Source organism: Orbicella faveolata, unplaced genomic scaffold, assembly GCF_042242905.1.
Source record: "Orbicella faveolata isolate gen_17 unplaced genomic scaffold, um_ofav_v1 contig_12, whole genome shotgun sequence".
NCBI classification, from domain to species: domain Eukaryota; kingdom Metazoa; phylum Cnidaria; class Anthozoa; order Scleractinia; family Merulinidae; genus Orbicella; species Orbicella faveolata.
The window spans coordinates 8,487,369-8,504,713 of record NW_028301539.1 but is presented as its reverse complement, the minus strand read 5'-3'; the positions used below and the strand labels follow the sequence as shown (position 1 = coordinate 8,504,713).

The 17,345-nt window shown below is 37.7% G+C and overlaps 3 protein-coding genes across 3 annotated transcripts; 2 read left to right on the top strand and 1 right to left on the bottom strand.

Annotated features, from left to right (window-relative positions):
• Window positions 1-679: 679 nt before the first annotated feature.
• LOC149116440 (melatonin receptor type 1B-B-like) lies at window positions 680-3,345 on the bottom strand. Its single transcript, XM_089283684.1, has one exon. It carries the CDS (start codon window positions 3,180-3,182, stop codon window positions 2,073-2,075), a length of 1,110 nt encoding a protein of 369 aa, XP_089139810.1. The 5' UTR covers window positions 3,183-3,345; the 3' UTR covers window positions 680-2,072.
• Window positions 3,346-8,209: 4,864 nt separating this feature from the next.
• Window positions 8,210-9,565, top strand: LOC149116439 (melatonin-related receptor-like). The gene has a single exon (XM_089283699.1). The coding sequence runs from the start codon at window positions 8,210-8,212 to the stop codon at window positions 9,161-9,163; it is 954 nt and encodes a 317-aa protein (XP_089139825.1). The 3' UTR covers window positions 9,164-9,565.
• Window positions 9,566-13,481: 3,916 nt separating this feature from the next.
• LOC149116438 (melatonin-related receptor-like) lies at window positions 13,482-15,003 on the top strand. The gene has a single exon (XM_089283698.1). It carries the CDS (start codon window positions 13,720-13,722, stop codon window positions 14,671-14,673), a length of 954 nt encoding a protein of 317 aa, XP_089139824.1. The 5' UTR covers window positions 13,482-13,719; the 3' UTR covers window positions 14,674-15,003.
• Window positions 15,004-17,345: the final 2,342 nt, after the last annotated feature.

Below are 17,345 nucleotides of genomic sequence, written 5' to 3'. Positions count from 1 at the left end.
ATATACATCCTATTTACGCCAACATACTTGAAACAGGCGTGAGCAGCAAGAACAAAAGACTGTTTCTGGAATCCTTGCACTCTTTCTTAGACAAAACTCCGTAAATGAAATCCCTAGGGGGCAACGAACAATAACGTCCCAGCTTATTAAAATTCTGTGAATCGCGCGAAATCATCACTCTCTAAGAAGACCGCAGAAGGCGGTCGAAAATTTAGAGACAATTTTTACTTTTTAGATCTGTTTTAAACGTTTTTAAAGAACGAAGTATTATATATTATATATAATGTAAGTATATGTATTAGTCTTGTAAGTAGCGCAGCTAGCGCTGTATAAGTATTGTAACCAGTGTGTGTAACAATGCATAATAAAAATAAATAAATAAGTAAATAAATAAATAAATAACTAAAATCTACCAAAACCAAGAACTGACTACCTGAAGCGCAATTTCAGCTACAGCCGAGCTTCTCTATGGAATGATCTTCCCAAGGAACTTCGTTTTACAAAATCTTTAGACCTCTTCAAGAGAAGCATTAATAAAAGGTTCTCTACCATCGGACTTCCACACGGCAAATTTGTAAACCAGTAAAGAGATGGTAAAAAATGCTGCCGAAGGGAAGGAGGATGTAAGGAGTGTCAATGCAGAGCAGGGTTGTTCCCATTCAGGATTCCTGATCGTCGGTAATAGTAACAAACTGGTTTATTTAACTTCTCGGACTACAGCACTCAGCAGCACTAAGCTTCTTAGCATTTTTCATAGCTCTCTTAGGGATTATGCAGCCCTTTCGAGGGAGTACGCATCCCTTTCGAAGGATTGCAGTCAGAGCACAACGAATTCAATTCCACCGCGATTACATGGGAGTTCCTCTAAGGAGATATGACTCTCTTAATAGAGTGCAAACAAAAAGCTTTAGTTGACGAAATCATGACCATGGAAAACACATCCACAGAAGCTATGCCTGGTCATTATGTAACTAATATTTTTTGTGCAAATACTCGAAGTGAAAGACAATCTTTCCAGTGTTTACACTTAAGGCAAGGTACACGTAAGAGTAAATGTTTAATCCTTAATCCAGAAGTGTAGCAGCTCTCGTAAGCTTGTCATTCTCTTCATTCTTAGCAGCTGTTACTGTTTTAGGGCTCGGGGCATTGTTTCTGTTGTTTGTTCTATTATTCTGTCAAAGGGTAGGAACCCATTCATTCATGTCACACGTTACGAGAGCTGCTGCATTACCTCTTTAATCAGTATACTTATCAGATGCTGCATGTAGGAAAAGACACAGAGAACCATTTAGATTACCACGTAAAGTTTTAAAATCAGTTAAACGCGGAAAAGTAAGGGGCAGAATTTAACAGTTCTTGAAGAAAAGTGTACCCGTTTCAACTGTTTTATTCACCGTGGCTACCAGTTGTGAACTATGGATTGTCAGGCTTGCTCATGAAGAAGAGTCTTTTTTTACTCGATTTTTTTAAACAAAATTTGAACAAGAAAAGTGTTGGTCTTCTGGTAGGAATTTTAAATGTTATCCAGAATTGAACTAAACCCAGGTCCTGCAGAGATTCATAATCCCCTCACCTACGGCCGTGGATTCATGTGCTCATTGAGCACCTATTTTTTTGTATCAAGTCTGGACGTGTCGCTAGATTGGCTTCTTGTTTGTTTATTCTGACCGTTTGAACTAGAGTCACTGATTCGTCAGTTTTATTTGAAACTACTCGTGCGTGAAAAACAAGTGTCAAGTAACCATGTGAAACTAACAAATGAAAATATCTCGTTGCATTTACCTGCGACAAAAAACAAATTTCAAAACTCCAGCAGTGTTCTCATTCATAGCTAGCCGTCGGTAATTTCTTTTGTTTGTTTCTTTTCTTTTGTTTGTATTTCTGGACGAAATTGGGCCAATTTCGTCCAGAAATTACTTATAGAATTAAAATTCATAGATCTAATTTCCCTATGGAGGAGGGAATACTTTCTTTGTTAGGCATTAGTTCAGTTGTTTCTCTTTACAGCTTAAATTAGAATAAATCTTGTCGTCGACGTGTAGATTGGCTGTCTTCTTATAGCTTTAATGGAATTACTCAGTATCCGCATCGTTATGGCCTGTATTCAGACGTTTGTTCAAGTTTTCGTCAGTTTTCATCGTCGTTGACTCAACGGGCTGCTGGCTGATAACCACATTGTCTGATCTTAGCGAAAGCGTATTTGATCTTTGTTTTGTATCCGCAGTAGATGCTTGTTGTGCGTCGGCAACTTTCTCTCCGGGATTGCAACATATGATTCGCAAAAATTCTCTTCGGAACATAGGATTCATACCTGCGTAGATGAAAGGATTAATGGTGTTGGACAAATTGAGAAAGAAAGTGCACAGGAGTTGAACATTTCGTGGCATCGTTCCAATGACGCTGAAGCGCGTTAAGATAGTGATGATCCACGAGGGTACCCAGCACAACATGAAGGCAAAAACCACAGTAAACAAAGTTCTGCTTAAACGAATCTCGTGCCTGGAGACTGTCGTCTCTCCGTTTTGGAGTTGAAGAGCACGCACCGATAGCGCATTGTGTTCCTGAATTTTTTTCAAGACTTTCCTGTAGCTGAATATCGTTATAGCAAGTGGAAGGGCAAAGAAGAGCCCAATCACGACAAAGTAATGGACAATCCTCGCAAAGTTGTTCAAATGCTCGTTTAAACATGCTGCATATCCAGGGTTAAAGTAGAATCCCTGTAAACCTGCAAGACGCATGATCCAAATGTAGCTGGTTACAAAAGCCCACGCAGAAGCAAGCGCTATGCGTGATCTCCATTTCGAGAAGAACCTTTTGTACTGCTGCTCTGACTTGCATATTCGCACATATCTGTTCGCTGCTGTAAAACCCATGGTTACTGGCGAAATGTACACGACAAAGAGGCTGAAAAAAGCGTGCATTTGGCATAGGGCTTCGCCAAAAGGCCATCTCCCTGAGATCAGTACTCCGGCGGCAAGGGGCATTACAAAGATGGCGGACAGCAAATCACTGATTGCCAATGCGACAATGTAAACGTTTGTCGTCGTACGGAGCCTGGTGTTCCTGTAGACAGAGATACAGACTAACATGTTGCTCAGTAGAGAAACAATATTTAACACAATTATGAAGCTCGCTTCTAAGACTGTCACAAACAGGCTCCTTGAACTAAGCTCGTCCTCCATCAGCACTTCTAAAGCCGCCAAAGCAAATATCAGGAGGATGAATATGATCTTCTCACTTCTTAAAAGGTGCTTCAATGATGTTGGAAACTTGAAACAAGCGTTTCAAAGTGGGGAATGCATCTCCATAAAAATATAGGCAAGATTGGCTGGAAATGAAAAAAGAAGGGGCGTTGAGAACAGTAATTGGGCAGTAATCTATCTCGACAGATCTATGACAGTGACAATTAATTTGAGGAGAAATGCGAATGAAATGTAATAAGACTACAAATAGTCCATTATATACAAAATCAGCAGCCGATAGCCAGAAGCTCCGGACATTATTTCATTCACCCTTTTCTATTCACGAGTTCTACTCATAGATCACCTTGATTATGTGTTGATTGCTGCGTTTGATTTCAGAAGGACTGCTGGTGAAAGCCTTGAAAGCAATAAGGTGTATTCAATTAACAACAGCGTAAAAGCCTTATTGTCACTCGTTCACAGTTCATTCGATAAGACCACCTGCGCCGCCTTTTCTGTATTTTCCTCTCGCAGCTGAAGGCTGTTTGTAAATTCACCTGAAGCTTATGCCTTAAAAATCTCTGCGCTTCCTCAGAAATGGATTAGCTTTAATCTTTCAAGATCTTTGTTTCAATTTATAATTAAAAAACACATGCTAACTGACATTGCCAAGCAACTGCATTTTGGCATGCTAAAATTTCATGCGAAATTTCTCCTTATTGAATACTAGGGTTTTTTTTTTTTCAATTTTCTATTGTATTAGCATTGCACAATGATACCTATTTACATTTCATACAAACCATCCAAGGAGTATGATATTATTGGGTTTGTACTCTAATCCCATTCTTACCTTAATTGAATTCTGGCTCTGCGCCGATGCATCAACAATAAAATGACATCAGAAACGTTAATATCGCAGTTACATCTCCAAATCTAAAACAATTTGTTTTTTGAAATTCAGGATTGTCCACGGCATTTCGTTCAAGAATATCCGAGTTTCTATATAAGCACTTGTCGCGGCTGCAGTTTCAATGTCACCGAATTTTGCTAAGGCAGTGTTTGGAAATTTGGAACCCATGACGGAAATAAAACTCTCGACGTTTTGTCGGTACTGCCATAAAAAAAAAAGCAAGAAAGCATTTTCCCTGAAAATGTCAATACCAGATCTATTCATTGTTTTTTTTGTTTTGTTTTGTTTTTTTTTTCGTGATCGCCTGATGTCCTAAGGTGTCTTTCTTACGCCCGGTGTACTCGGTTGCGCGAACGAAGTTGTCCTTTTCGAAAAGGAATTTTCAATCCTTCTTCCTCAAATGGAACTGTGGTTTCAAATTACGAGTCGACTGTTTCATTGGTCATATATTTATACTCTTAGGAGTTTCAATGAAAAAACGTGGACACATACCTTGATGCTTCGCGGCTTGGTGAATATGCACCACTATTTACCTCCAGAGCAGTGGTGAACAGAACAGTTTATTACAATTTGAAAACAAACAAACAAACAAACAAAAAACTGGACAAATTAAAACTAACGGAATTCAAGGTTAATATGACAAACATCTGCGACATTTTACAATCATTATGTACTATGTAAAGCAATATAATCTTGTACTCACAGCAAAATGTTCAATGGCTGACAGCAAAATCATTTAGTTCAAATTAAAATAGTTTTTTCCCTTTTTGGATTGATTGAGACTCTTTCCTACATTTATGTTATGCCATCATAAAGAAACACTCGCTTGCAGTTCGTGTTTCGAAATTTCGTTTGTGGTCTCCAATTTCTGTCGTGTTTTAAGCAGTACAAGAAATATCAATGATTTCTTGATTTTGTTACAAACACCTACATAGTACGTGTATACATAAAGTGTAGCTAAGAACAGCTGTAAAACAGAAACCTGCTGCTACATGTTATGACCAGAATAGTGCAAAGTAGTGCAGACGGAGGGTTGAAGAAGCGTGCCGAAGGAAAAGGAAAATCGTAAAGATAATTTAATATGGATAGACCCATTTAGCACTCTGAATACAGCTTATGCCGTACTAGCCAGGGAACCAATCAGAATACGTTGTTTGTTTGAGTGTACGTATGTTTGTTTGTCTGTTTGTTTTTGTTTGTTTGGGTTTTTCTCCAATCGGCCAGCTTGCCGAATAAAGACAGTCTTTGTACGTGATTTTTCAACACTAGAAGAACAAGTATTAACATAGTATTTAAACTGACGATAAAATTCGAAATATAATCAATATTACCATAATCTTGCATAATCCATTTCTGAGGAAGCATAGAGATTTTTAGATCATAAGCTTTGGCTTAATATGCAAACAGTATTTACTACTAAAGGAAAATAAAATAAAAGGCGGGGCAGGTGGTCTAAATGACGAAGCACTTGCTGTATTGCAAGGACGTGTAGGAACAGTCTTTCTGACATCAAACGGAACAATCAAGACATAAAAGTTATCGATTAACTCTTAGGGAAGAAGTTAAATGTATTTTCCTAAACGGGCGCGTAGTAATATGAAAAATAAATTTTAAAATGTTCATATTTCAAGTCCGAGGCTTACAGATGGGCTTGTTTACGCAACTTTGTCACTGAATTGGCTTATGTGCCGTCTACAAACCATTCGTAAAAAAAAAATCTAAAGAACGAATGAGTGAGTAATGCAGATACTAGCAAAAAAAAAAAAAGATGTATCAACGAACAGAATTATTTCGAACTACTTTATGTTAGTTGCTTCTAGTTCACCAATTAAGTTCTCCAAAATTTTCTCCGGTGTGAAATTTCGCGCAAAGTTCGAAGTTGTACTACAAAAACATTTTCTGTCAGTCGTTGCGAATCACTCGAAATCAGACTTTTCTACCGTAAATTGAGTACCGAAAAGCGAGGAAATTCGTTAAGTACATCCCACATAAATTCTCTTAAATACAGCAACGATCAGAGCGGTAAACACTCGACTGCAAGTGACTCATTTTTAGCTTCAAATTACGCAACGAGAAACACAGCATTAAGCACCATTACAGCGCCAAGCTACAAACAACCAAACAAACTCTTGCAACTTCAAAAAATTCAGTTAAAATTACTTACAGTGACTTTCCTTGCCATTTAAAAGTGAATAGCTTATAGAAATAAAGTTGCGTTGATTAATCTCGATGGAGGTGTGAAAAGAGGTAAAAAATCGATGATTACCGCTAATTCGTTCACGAAAATAGATCAACACGAGGAAATCTGCCCGCTTCCGGAACCAATCAGATTGCAGAATTTGTTGAATTCCGCACGCTGAGACAAAATAAAATAAATTATTTAGTATGAAAATTGATTTTTTCAATCAATTTGCCCTTGGGCTTTCCGTTTTCCATTTTTGATCAGTTGCTAGAGACCTTACACGTCCTGTCATTCATAATGGGTGATGTGCCTGCATAGCAGGTGTAATAATAAGAGAATAACAAAGAAGAAAAATGTTCACGTTGTTTTTTTAGCTTACGTCAAACACAAGATATATATATTTTTTTTTTCTCTTTCTTTTTTATGTTCTGAGTTATAAATTATAAGCAGGGCTTTTAATGCTAGTGTAGAATATATGATTCGCAGAAAAACAAGATTAGTCAATTAATTGCTCTTGGCTTTCATTTTCTCTATTTAATCAGTTGTTTACAAGCACAGAGGTGCCGTTTCTTGTTTGTTATTCAAATTTCTTCTAATCTGTTAAAAACAGAACCTTTATTACCGGCGTTAGGTCCCTATTACTGGTTACCTCATCCCAAACCTTTGTTTCGTCAAACTCTTGAGAGTGGTTCTTACATATTCTGACTAGTTTATATTATGCTATTTTAAAAGAGGAAAGAGGCTAGTAAGAGATAATCAAGGAGTATATAGTATTGACAAAATGCTGTAGTCCATTATTCCACCTTTTTATCAATTCACCAGCTGTTAAATTTCACGACCATCAACGCGCTAGTGAATTTGTGGATCTCATACCACAAAAAAGCAAAGGTAGGTAATGCCCATGAACTATTTCACTCCGTCTTTTGTTTTTTGTTTTTTCTGTTTTTTTTTTTGTTTTTTGTTTTTTTTTTCATTGAGTTGCTGATGTTGTATCGTAGTTTAGATTTTTAAAACTCTCTCTCTCTCACAAAAAAAAACAAAAAAAAAAACGAGTCCATAAGAAGCCGACTAAATGAAAACTGAATTGTATTTTACATTTCACTCCATTTATAAAAGTAACAACTCCATCTCATGATCTAGAACCATATTGGCCGTGGTTATTTCTTTTTTTTTTTTTTTTTTTTCTTCATTCTTTGAAAAAAAAGTGGCATAACCATATGATTGCTCATGCTTAGAAATTTCAATTTTGGGAAATAAGTTTAAGATATTAGAGACCTTTTAGATCCACGTTTACCGCAAACGTCTAACTGCAAGTTAAGATTAGACGACGTGTTCGGACGTTACTCGATTTGCGTTGGAGTAAGTTGTATCGAATAGAAATCACCCTGTGAATACATTGGAAATTGTCAAAATTACGCTAAAAAGAGATATTGGATTTCCACTTTGGATGAGTTCCTTTCTACAAACAGCTACAAAAGGCAAGGTACTTGCTTATTTCCCTAAAAATTAATTCCAATTTGTAGAAAGGAGGGCGATTTTGTTCAATGTCAGCATTTGTATGTGGTAATTCAAAGCAATAAAGCTTAAGGTAAATGACTTACGCGAAAACCTACCTCTTGAAGTTCAAAACGCGAGTCGCAAACTTCAAACGTGACGATTAACTCTGGTCACGTGACCCCTGCCGTTCGCAGTTTGCGGTAAACGTAGGTCTAAAAGTCTTTATTTCTTCAATCCCTCACATTGCAGCACATTTCTGTTCTCAGTCTTATTTGTGTTCTCAGTCTTATTGAAGGCGGAAAACATCAGTGGTTTAGCGTGAAAGAGATCGTGCTCCACTTGGATTGCGCCATAGCAGTTAATAAACAAATACTAAGTACACTTGAAAACACGTTGAAGGTGGAGACATTGAACAGTTAGCTGACCAAAAGTGACGAGATGGAAGGTGAGCTTGGTGCACGAACTCTATTCTTCACCATCTTAGAATCCACTTCCATTATTTTGTTGAATGTTGTTTCACTACTGGGAAACATCTTAGTCTGCATCTCGGTTTACAGAAATACTAGACTCCGTACATCGACAAATCTCTATATTGTCGCATTGGCCATCAGCGATCTGTTGTCAGCCATTTTTGTCATGCCTTTTGCAGCGGGAGTGCTTATATCAGGCAAATGGCCTTTTGGTGAAGCGGTTTGCCAGATGATTGCTTTCTTTGGCCCATATGTACTATATATTTCACCAGTGACCATGGGTTTCACCGCGGTCAACAGATATGTGAGAATCTGCAAGTCGAATCAACAGTATAAGCGGTTCTTTTCTCCTTGGAAATCTTTCATCTCGCTCGCCTTTGCGTGGATATTAATCGCCTGCTATATCTTGATAACACGTTTTACTGGTTTACAAGGGTTTTACTTCGAGCCAGGCTATGCAGTGTGCTTAAATCAACATTTAAACAAGTTAGCAACCATTATTCATTACGTTTTTGTATTGGGATTGTTCTTCATTCTTCCACTGGTCCTAACCATATTCAGCTACAGGAAAGTTTTGAGAAAGATTCAGGAACACAACGCGGTATTGGAGCGATCTCTTGAAAACCGAGAGGGAAATTTCGCATCCGTGACAACACACGAGATTCGTATCAGCAGATCATTGTTTGCTGTTGTTTTCGCTTTCATGTTGTGTTGGATACCCGTTTGGCTCATTACCATTCTGACACGCCTTAGCATCGTCGACACCATGCCACGAAATATTCGGCTATTATGCACCTTTTTCTTGAACTTGTCCAACACCGTCAATCCTTTTATTTACGCAGGAATGAATCCCTTGTTCAGAAGAGAATTTCGACGAATTCTCTACTGCAGACCTAGGGAGCCTGACATTCGACAAGCGTAAATCGAAAATGTCAGGCAACGACCAAACAGGAGTGTAGCTCCGCTAGACGTTACTGGACGTCAATAAATGGGTCTACTGGCTACCGACGATAAATGAGCAAGCTCAGTATATACAAAGTTGTTTTGGACCACAAGTGTGGAATTAAAGCACAAACAGAGACCGTATAACCACCAACACAAGGAACGCTAGGAAAAGGGTGTGAATTGGGGGTGCTGGAAAGAGTCAGCTTTTAGGCTAAAGAACAAGAAAAATAACTTTATTCGCTCTTGTAGTTAATAAAATAGCTAGCTAATCAGTTAAAAAAAAATCAGCCAGTTTTTTGATAGTCGAAATATGCGAAGATCTCTGACGCGTAATCTGTCAGCTGACCTGACGCATATATTTTTGGTCAATAAAACTCTAAACCCCATATAGACCCTGCTGTACCTCGCAAGTTTCTCATTTTTTTTTTTTTTTTTTTCGGAATTCAGAAAGGACGATATTCTTAATTGTGTTCCAATCAATTCTGGAAATGTTTGGCTATTTCAACCCGAGAAATTTTTTTAATCGAAAGGAAGGCGCCCATTAAGTCTTCAACGCAATTGTCACACGCGGTCTTTGAGGTACTGTTGATTCAGGGAGCTGGAAAGCAATAACAAGCAGTCGGCTATTAAAAAGATTCTGTAAAAAAATAAAATACTGAGGGTATTTTCCTGAGGGTAACACTTCTCGTCAACTTGACTCCATTATTCCCCCAAAAAGACTATATATGTAGGTCTAAGTATAGGGAACACTAAAGGGAATCATGATAATTAAAATACAGCTATAACTAGTTGATAATCATTATAATTGACATCATTGACTCTGGCGGTGAGAAACGTGACACGTGTACTGCATGTAACACGTTTGCGAAAAAGATCTCACGTCTTTGGCCTTATGCTAAAAACTCCTGGAAAATGATGAAAACGAAAAGCAATACAAAAAGCTAATACAGCAGTTGTTTACAGTTATCGATAGAGAGGCCAAAGTATTGCAGCAGAAAATGGGCACGCTGCAAATAATATCATTAGCATTTAAGAAGTAAATCTTTAGGCAGCGTCAACATACTACGCCAATGAAATTTGAAAACGCATTTTTATTACTACGTTTAGGCCCATCCTCCACACTAATCCGTCACGAAAACTGAGCTTTTCGAAAACGCTCTTCAATCGAAGGAATTTGGAAACGCTGGCTTTTCGTTTTCCTGTGGCCGCGGAAAACATTTTTGAAAACGAAGCTTTTCGAAAACGATTTAATCGCGATTATCATTTGATTTCCCTTTCCAAGTTTTCTCAAAACACAATTCCAAAATAACCGGTGATTGTTGCGTTTTTAAATTTCTCGGCATAAATTTCGGCATAGTGTCGACTGGGCCTTAATCAAGTTACTTCTTAGGTTTGTTTTCATTATTAAATCAGTTGTGCAAGGACTGATATATTTTCTCAACCACTCGTCAAGCCTCTATGATTTTATTTTTATCATAATTATATATTTTTTCCTTTTTTCTTTTTATTCGTTAATCGCTTAACGATAAATGCGATGAGTACTAACAGGGTCTAAGTGCATGTGAAGACAATCTTACTTTTATTCTTGCATTATGTTATATCGACATAATTTTTTCTTTTTTTTTTTTTTTTTTTTTTCTCCTCACTTTTGCCTCAAAGCGTGGAACATTACTGGAGTACGTGACCTGAAAAGAACATACGACATCTTGCAAATTAACCTGCAGAGCACAACACATGTGATAGCTAGATAAGACAGAAACCAAGTCCTACATTAATTTAGCTTATCATATTTTAATTTCTAATGTACTTTTCGACATGCGATCAATTGCTTCTTGATGGTCAGCTTAGTTGTAACTTCAATATGGCGGCTGCAAAAAGGTATCTCAAAACTTGCAAGTATTTCTGTGAACGTCTATCCTTAAACTGTATCTGCAAAATGGTTATTAAGTTTTTCTTCGCGTACCGACAAACGTTTTCGGCAGTTGTTTTACGGTATCATAGAGCATACACGGAGCTATTAAATAACATCCGCAAGGTGTCTGCTTTTCAGGTCGTCAAAGGTTTGGTCGACGCCCTAACTATAATGTTATCGCAAAGGAAAATCCACAGATAATTTTCGACTTACGCTGAGAAACCATAGGCATGACATAATTTCCATAGATCGAATTTCGAAATTTGGCTCGATCCGGACTCAACGGGTTTTTTAAATCACTATCAAAAGAATGAATATTAAAACGAACTAATCTTGTTTTGTTTACTTTGGCACAAGGGTCTATCATTATAGAAAGTATGAACGAAATCGATTTTTTGGCTGTGTTCGCGATTATGATGATCATATCTGAATTTTGCTGACACTGACGCTTAATTTGATTTAGGGATTTAGGTATCTGCAGCTTAAACCGGACGCGCTATCGCTTGGACGCGAGATACTTGTATTTCTGAAGGTATACGGTAACCTAAACGCTTTACATTCACTGTGAACGAATGACAATAGAAGCCTGCAAGCTATTGTGCTTTCATTACGCTGTATTGCTGTATTGCAAGACGTTTACGCACAGTCTTTTTGACATCAAACGGCGCAATCAACACATAAAAGGCATAAAAGGTATCTATTAAGGGGAGAAAGTTAAAGGCGCGTGTCAATATCAAGAGCAATGTTGAAATTTTCATATTTTTTCCAGCTTACTTGAAATAATCTTATTTGTAGTTATGAAGAAATATAATACCTTTGTGCAGTTGTGAAGAAATTAGAGATGCTTTTTTCATGTTGGAGCAGGAAAATAAATTATCAAATATGAAAAGAGATTGTTTCAATCAGTTAGCCCTTAGGCTTTCCGTTTCCATTTTTAATCACTTGCTCAAAACCTCAGCGTTTGTTATGTCAATATCTTGCAATCTTTGAAGAATCTTCTAATAGGTGATGTGCCTGCATAGCAGGTGTAATAATAGGACAATACTAAACAATCAAAATGATCAGTTTTTTTTTCCTTTTTTTAGCTTACGTAAAGCGATAAAGATGTAAAATATTCTTTTTCTCTTCCTTTCTTTTTTACATTCTGCGTTTCAAATTATAACAAGGGCTTTTAATGCTAGTGCAGAAAATATGATTTGCAAAAAACAAGATTAATCAATTAATTGGTCGTGGCTTTAATTTGCTCTATTTAATCAGTTTTTTACAGGCATAGAGATGTCATTTCTTGTTCGTTATTTAAATTTCTTCAAATCTGTTAAAAACAGAACCTTTATTGCAGGTGTTAGGTCCTTATTACTGGTTACCTCTTCCCAAACCTTTCTTTCGTCAATCTCTTCAGAGCGGTTCTCATATCTTCTGACTAGCTCTTGCTATGGAGAAATAGGCTAGTAAGAGATAATCAAGAAGTACATAGTATTGACAAGACGTTGCAGTAGATTATTCAACTTTTTATCGATTCACCAGCTGTTAAATTTCATAACCATCTACGCGCTAGTGAATTTGTAGATCTCATACGACAAAAAAAACAACAACAACAACAACAAAGGTAGGTAGTGATCATTAGTTATGTTACTTCGTTTCTTTGCATTGAGTTGGTGATGGTGCCCAGTAGTTTAGTCTTTTTAAAACTCTGAACAAAACGTTCCATAAGAAACCGACTAAATTAAAACTGATTTGCATCTATTTCACAGTTTACTCCATATATAAAAGTAATAAATCCATCTAAATTCATGTTGACAGTGGTTGTTTTGTTTTATTCCTCTTTCTTTGGAAAGAAAATTGCCGTAATCATAAGATTTATCATGTTTAGAAATATCAATTTCGTGGAAATAAATTTGAGATATTAGAGACTTTTTAGGTCTACATTCACCGCAAACGTCTAACTACAGGTTGAGGTTAGACGTTTGCTGTTTGACGTTCGGATTTAGATTGGAATAAATTGTAGCGAATAGAAATCACCCTGTCAATGCATTGGAAATTGTCAAAATTACGCTTAAAAGAGATAAAAAATAGCTAGCATCGATTATAAATCACACATTCAACTCAAGCCCCCGCAATATTGGATTTCCACTTAGGATCAGTTTCTTTCTACAAACAGCTACAAAAGGCTAAGTAATTCCTTATTTCCCTAAAAGTTATTTCCAATTTGTAGAAAAAGGGCGACTTTATTCGATGTCAGCTTTAGTACGTCGCGTAAAATATAATTCAAAGCAATGAAACTTGAGGTAAATGACTTACGCGAAAACCTGCCTCTTGAAGTTCAAAACGCGAGTCCAAAACGTCAAACGCGACGACTAGCTCTAGTCGCGTGAACTCTTGCCATTCGCTGTTTGCGGTAACCGTGGATCTCAAAGTCTCTATTTCTCCAATCCCTCTCATTATAACACATTTGTATTCTCAGTCTTACTGCAGGAGGAAAACATCACTGGCTTAGCGTGAAAGAGATCGTGCTCCACTTGGATTACGCCATTGCAGTTAATAAACAAATACTAAATGCACTTGAAAACACGTTGAGGGTGGAGATATTGAACCGTGACAGTTAGCTGACCAAAAGTGACGAGATGGAAGGTGAGCTTGGTGCACGAACTCTATTCTTCACCATCTTAGAATCCACTTCCACTATTTTGTTGAATGTTGTTTCACTACTGGGAAACATCTTAGTCTGCACCTCGGTTTACAGAAATACTAGACTCCGTACATCGACAAATCTCTATATTGTCGCATTGGCCATCAGCGATCTGTTGTCCGCCATTTTTGTCATGCCTTTTGCAGCGGGAGTGCTTATATCAGGCAAATGGCCTTTTGGTGAAGCGGTTTGCCAGATGATTGCTTTCTTTGGCCCATATGTACTATATATTTCACCAGTGACCATGGGTTTCACCGCGGTCAACAGATATGTGAGAATCTGCAAGTCGAATCAACAGTATAAGCGGTTCTTTTCTCCTTGGAAATCTTTCATCTCGCTCGCCTTTGCGTGGATATTAATCGCCTGCTATATCTTGATAACACGTTTTACTGGTTTACAAGGGTTTTACTTCGAGCCAGGCTATGCAGTGTGCTTAAATCAACATTTAAACAAGTTAGCAACCATTATTCATTACGTCTTTGTATTGGGATTGTTCTTCATTCTTCCACTGGTCCTAACTATATTCAGCTACAGGAAAGTTTTGAGAAAGATTCAGGAACACAACGCGGTATTGGAGCGATCTCTTGAAAACCGAGAGGGAAATTTCGCATCCGTGACAACACACGAGATTCGTATCAGCAGATCATTGTTTGTTGTTGTTTTCGCTTTCATGTTGTGTTGGATACCCGTTTGGCTCATTACCATTCTGACACGCCTTAGCATCGTCGACACCATGCCACGAAATATTCGGCTATTATGCACCTTTTTCTTGAACTTGTCCAACACCGTCAATCCTTTTATTTACGCAGGAATGAATCCCTTGTTCAGAAGAGAATTTCGACGAATTCTCTACTGCAGACCTAGGGAGCCTGACATTCGACAAGCGTAAACTGAAAATGTTAGGCAAGGACCAAATGGGTGAGTAGCTCCACTAGACGTTATGGACGTCAATAAATGGGTCCACTGGCTACTGACGATAAATAAGCAAGCTCAATATATATAGTAAAGCTGTTTTGGATTACAAGTGTGGAATTAGAGCACGAGCAGAGACCTTATAACCACCAACGCAATAACAGCTGAACACCTCTATATGTCTAAATAAATGGGACACTGAACAGAATTATGATAATTAAAACATAACTATAACTACTGGATAATCATTCAGATTGACATTATTCACCTTGGCAATAAAAAACGTGACACCTGCAACATTTAACAAGTTCGCAAAAAAAAAAAAAAAAAAAAAAAAAAAATGGCACGTTTTGAGCTTTACATTAAAATAAACTCATGGAAATTGATGAAAACGAAAAGTAATACAACAAGCTAATACAATAGTTGTTTATAATTATTGATAGAGAGGCCAAAGTATTACACCAGAAAATAGTGACGCGGCAAATAGTATCATTAGCGTTTAAGCAGTGGATTTTTAAGCAATGTCCACTCTACCACGGAGGAATATGAAAACGCAGTTTTATTTACACGTTAAGGCCTACCGTCCACACTAATCCATCACGAAAACGGAGCTTTTCGAAAACGCTCTTCAAAGCGAAGGAGTTTGAGAACGCTGGCTTTTCGTTTTCCTGTGAACGGAGAAAAAACTGAAAGCGGAGCATTTCGAAAATGATGTAATCACGATTATCATTTTATCTCCCTGTCCAAGTTTTCTCAAAACACAAATCCAAAATAACCGGTGATTGTTGCGTTTTTAAATTTCGCCGGCATAGTGTGGACGGGCCCTGAGTCAATTTACTTCTTAGTTTTGTTTTCTTTATTGAATCAGTTGCGTTGGGACTGATATTTTCCTCGACCACACGTCAAGGCCTCTATCATTTTATTTTTATCATCATTATGATGATTTTTTGTTTCTTTTCTTTAATCGCTTAACGATAAATGCAATAAACACTGACAGGGTCTAAGTGCATGTGAAGACAGTTTTACATGTATTCTTGTATAATGTTATATCGACAAGATGTTCTTTTCCTTACTTTTGTTGCGCAAAGATGAGAACATCACTAGACCTGAAAAGAACATAAGATATCTTGCCAAGTTAACCTATAGCTGACAGAGCACAACGCAGGTGACAATGACCAATTACGTGATTTTAAGAACGGCCCTTGCGTAGGAGGAGGTGGAGGGTTGTGTTTCGCCTGTATAATGATTCCAGTCGCTACCACTGTCCCTAAAGATAAGGATACGGAGATAGAGATGGATCGGACATGCCTTTCGGAAAGACGGCAATCACATCACCAGAAGTGCGCTAACCTTGACACCAGTAGACAAAAGAAGACCGGGAAGGCCACGAACGATCTTCAGGAGCAGTGTAGGGAGACAGCGGCAGGTGATGGGATGGCAGTCACTGGGGGGCAGCAACAGCGTCTGCTAGAGACCTACAATCCTCGACAAAAATCCTTGGCACACCTGGATCAGATAGCAGAATGCGTTGACTAGGTATTTTGGGGATAATACCTAATGACATCATTAGAAGAGGGAACCCCTTCTCTTCCCCCCCCCCCCCCCTCCCCCCCTCCCGACCCGACAATGTTGTAAGCGGGCAATGACGACTTCATCCCAATAAACAACATTGAGTTGGGGGAAGGGGGCGAACTGATAAATTGCCCTAACAGATATTGCAAGAGTGGGAAGGTGTGCCAAGACTTTGTCGGAGATTGTAGATGGGTGGAGGGTATTTCTGAATGGCCTTAGGTGTCCTGCGGGGCACGATGAGGGATGAGAATTTGGATCGCCCGAATTACATTTGGTGTGTTACAAGAACTAGTATGTGTATCACTGAGTCAATTGAGGAGCAAGGATTTACTTTTTATAAAGTTCTGTTGCACATCGGCATTTTTGCCCATTCTGTCACTTTTATTCTTGAAGAGCGATTTTCCATTAGATTCTTCGCTTCGAACTTTTTGCATTGCTCAGAAAAATTATAAATGAACCTTTTTTTTAAGAAAAAATTCCCTCTTAGTTCTTGATTTTAGCGAGGTTTTGTAGAAGAGACGCAAGTGTAGTCATTTTCCGGCAATAAGTGAGGCGCCAGCTATTTGTTCAGTGTTAAACGGAGTGTAAGCCAATCAGAAAGCTAGAAATACAATAATCTGCGATTTAGTTCTGACTGCCAGAGACGTTTATCACTTGTAAATATTTATAAAAGATACTAATTTTACCTTAAAGGAAAAAACATGAGTCAAAATCATATTCTATTTAATTTTTGCGCATTGCAGATTTTACATTGATCTTGCATTTTTTCGGGAGTTATTTTTTTTCCTTTGAATTGAATTTTATGTGTTTTATCTTTTATAAGCAGTATGTGACAAATAGAACTAAAATTGCAAATCACTATCATAACTGTTCAAATAGTAAGGTGTTTGCTATCAAGAAAAAAAAAAGCAAAAAACATTACTTTAGTTTCTTTGCAATCTGGCTTAAAGATGACGACAAAACTGCAAAGAAAATTTTAATAGCAGGATGGCGGCTTTCAGTGAACTGACCTGAGCAACTCATATTCTTTATTAACTTGGATGATTATCAGTTTAAGCAAACATATCAAAGTAATTT

Excerpts from the sequence above, each read along its gene's own strand:
- LOC149116440 (XM_089283684.1), bottom strand. The coding sequence starts at position 3,182 with ATGGAGGACGAGCTTAGTTCAAGGAGCCTGTTTGTGACAGTCTTAGAA.
- LOC149116439 (XM_089283699.1), top strand. The coding sequence starts at position 8,210 with ATGGAAGGTGAGCTTGGTGCACGAACTCTATTCTTCACCATCTTAGAA.
- LOC149116438 (XM_089283698.1), top strand. The coding sequence starts at position 13,720 with ATGGAAGGTGAGCTTGGTGCACGAACTCTATTCTTCACCATCTTAGAA.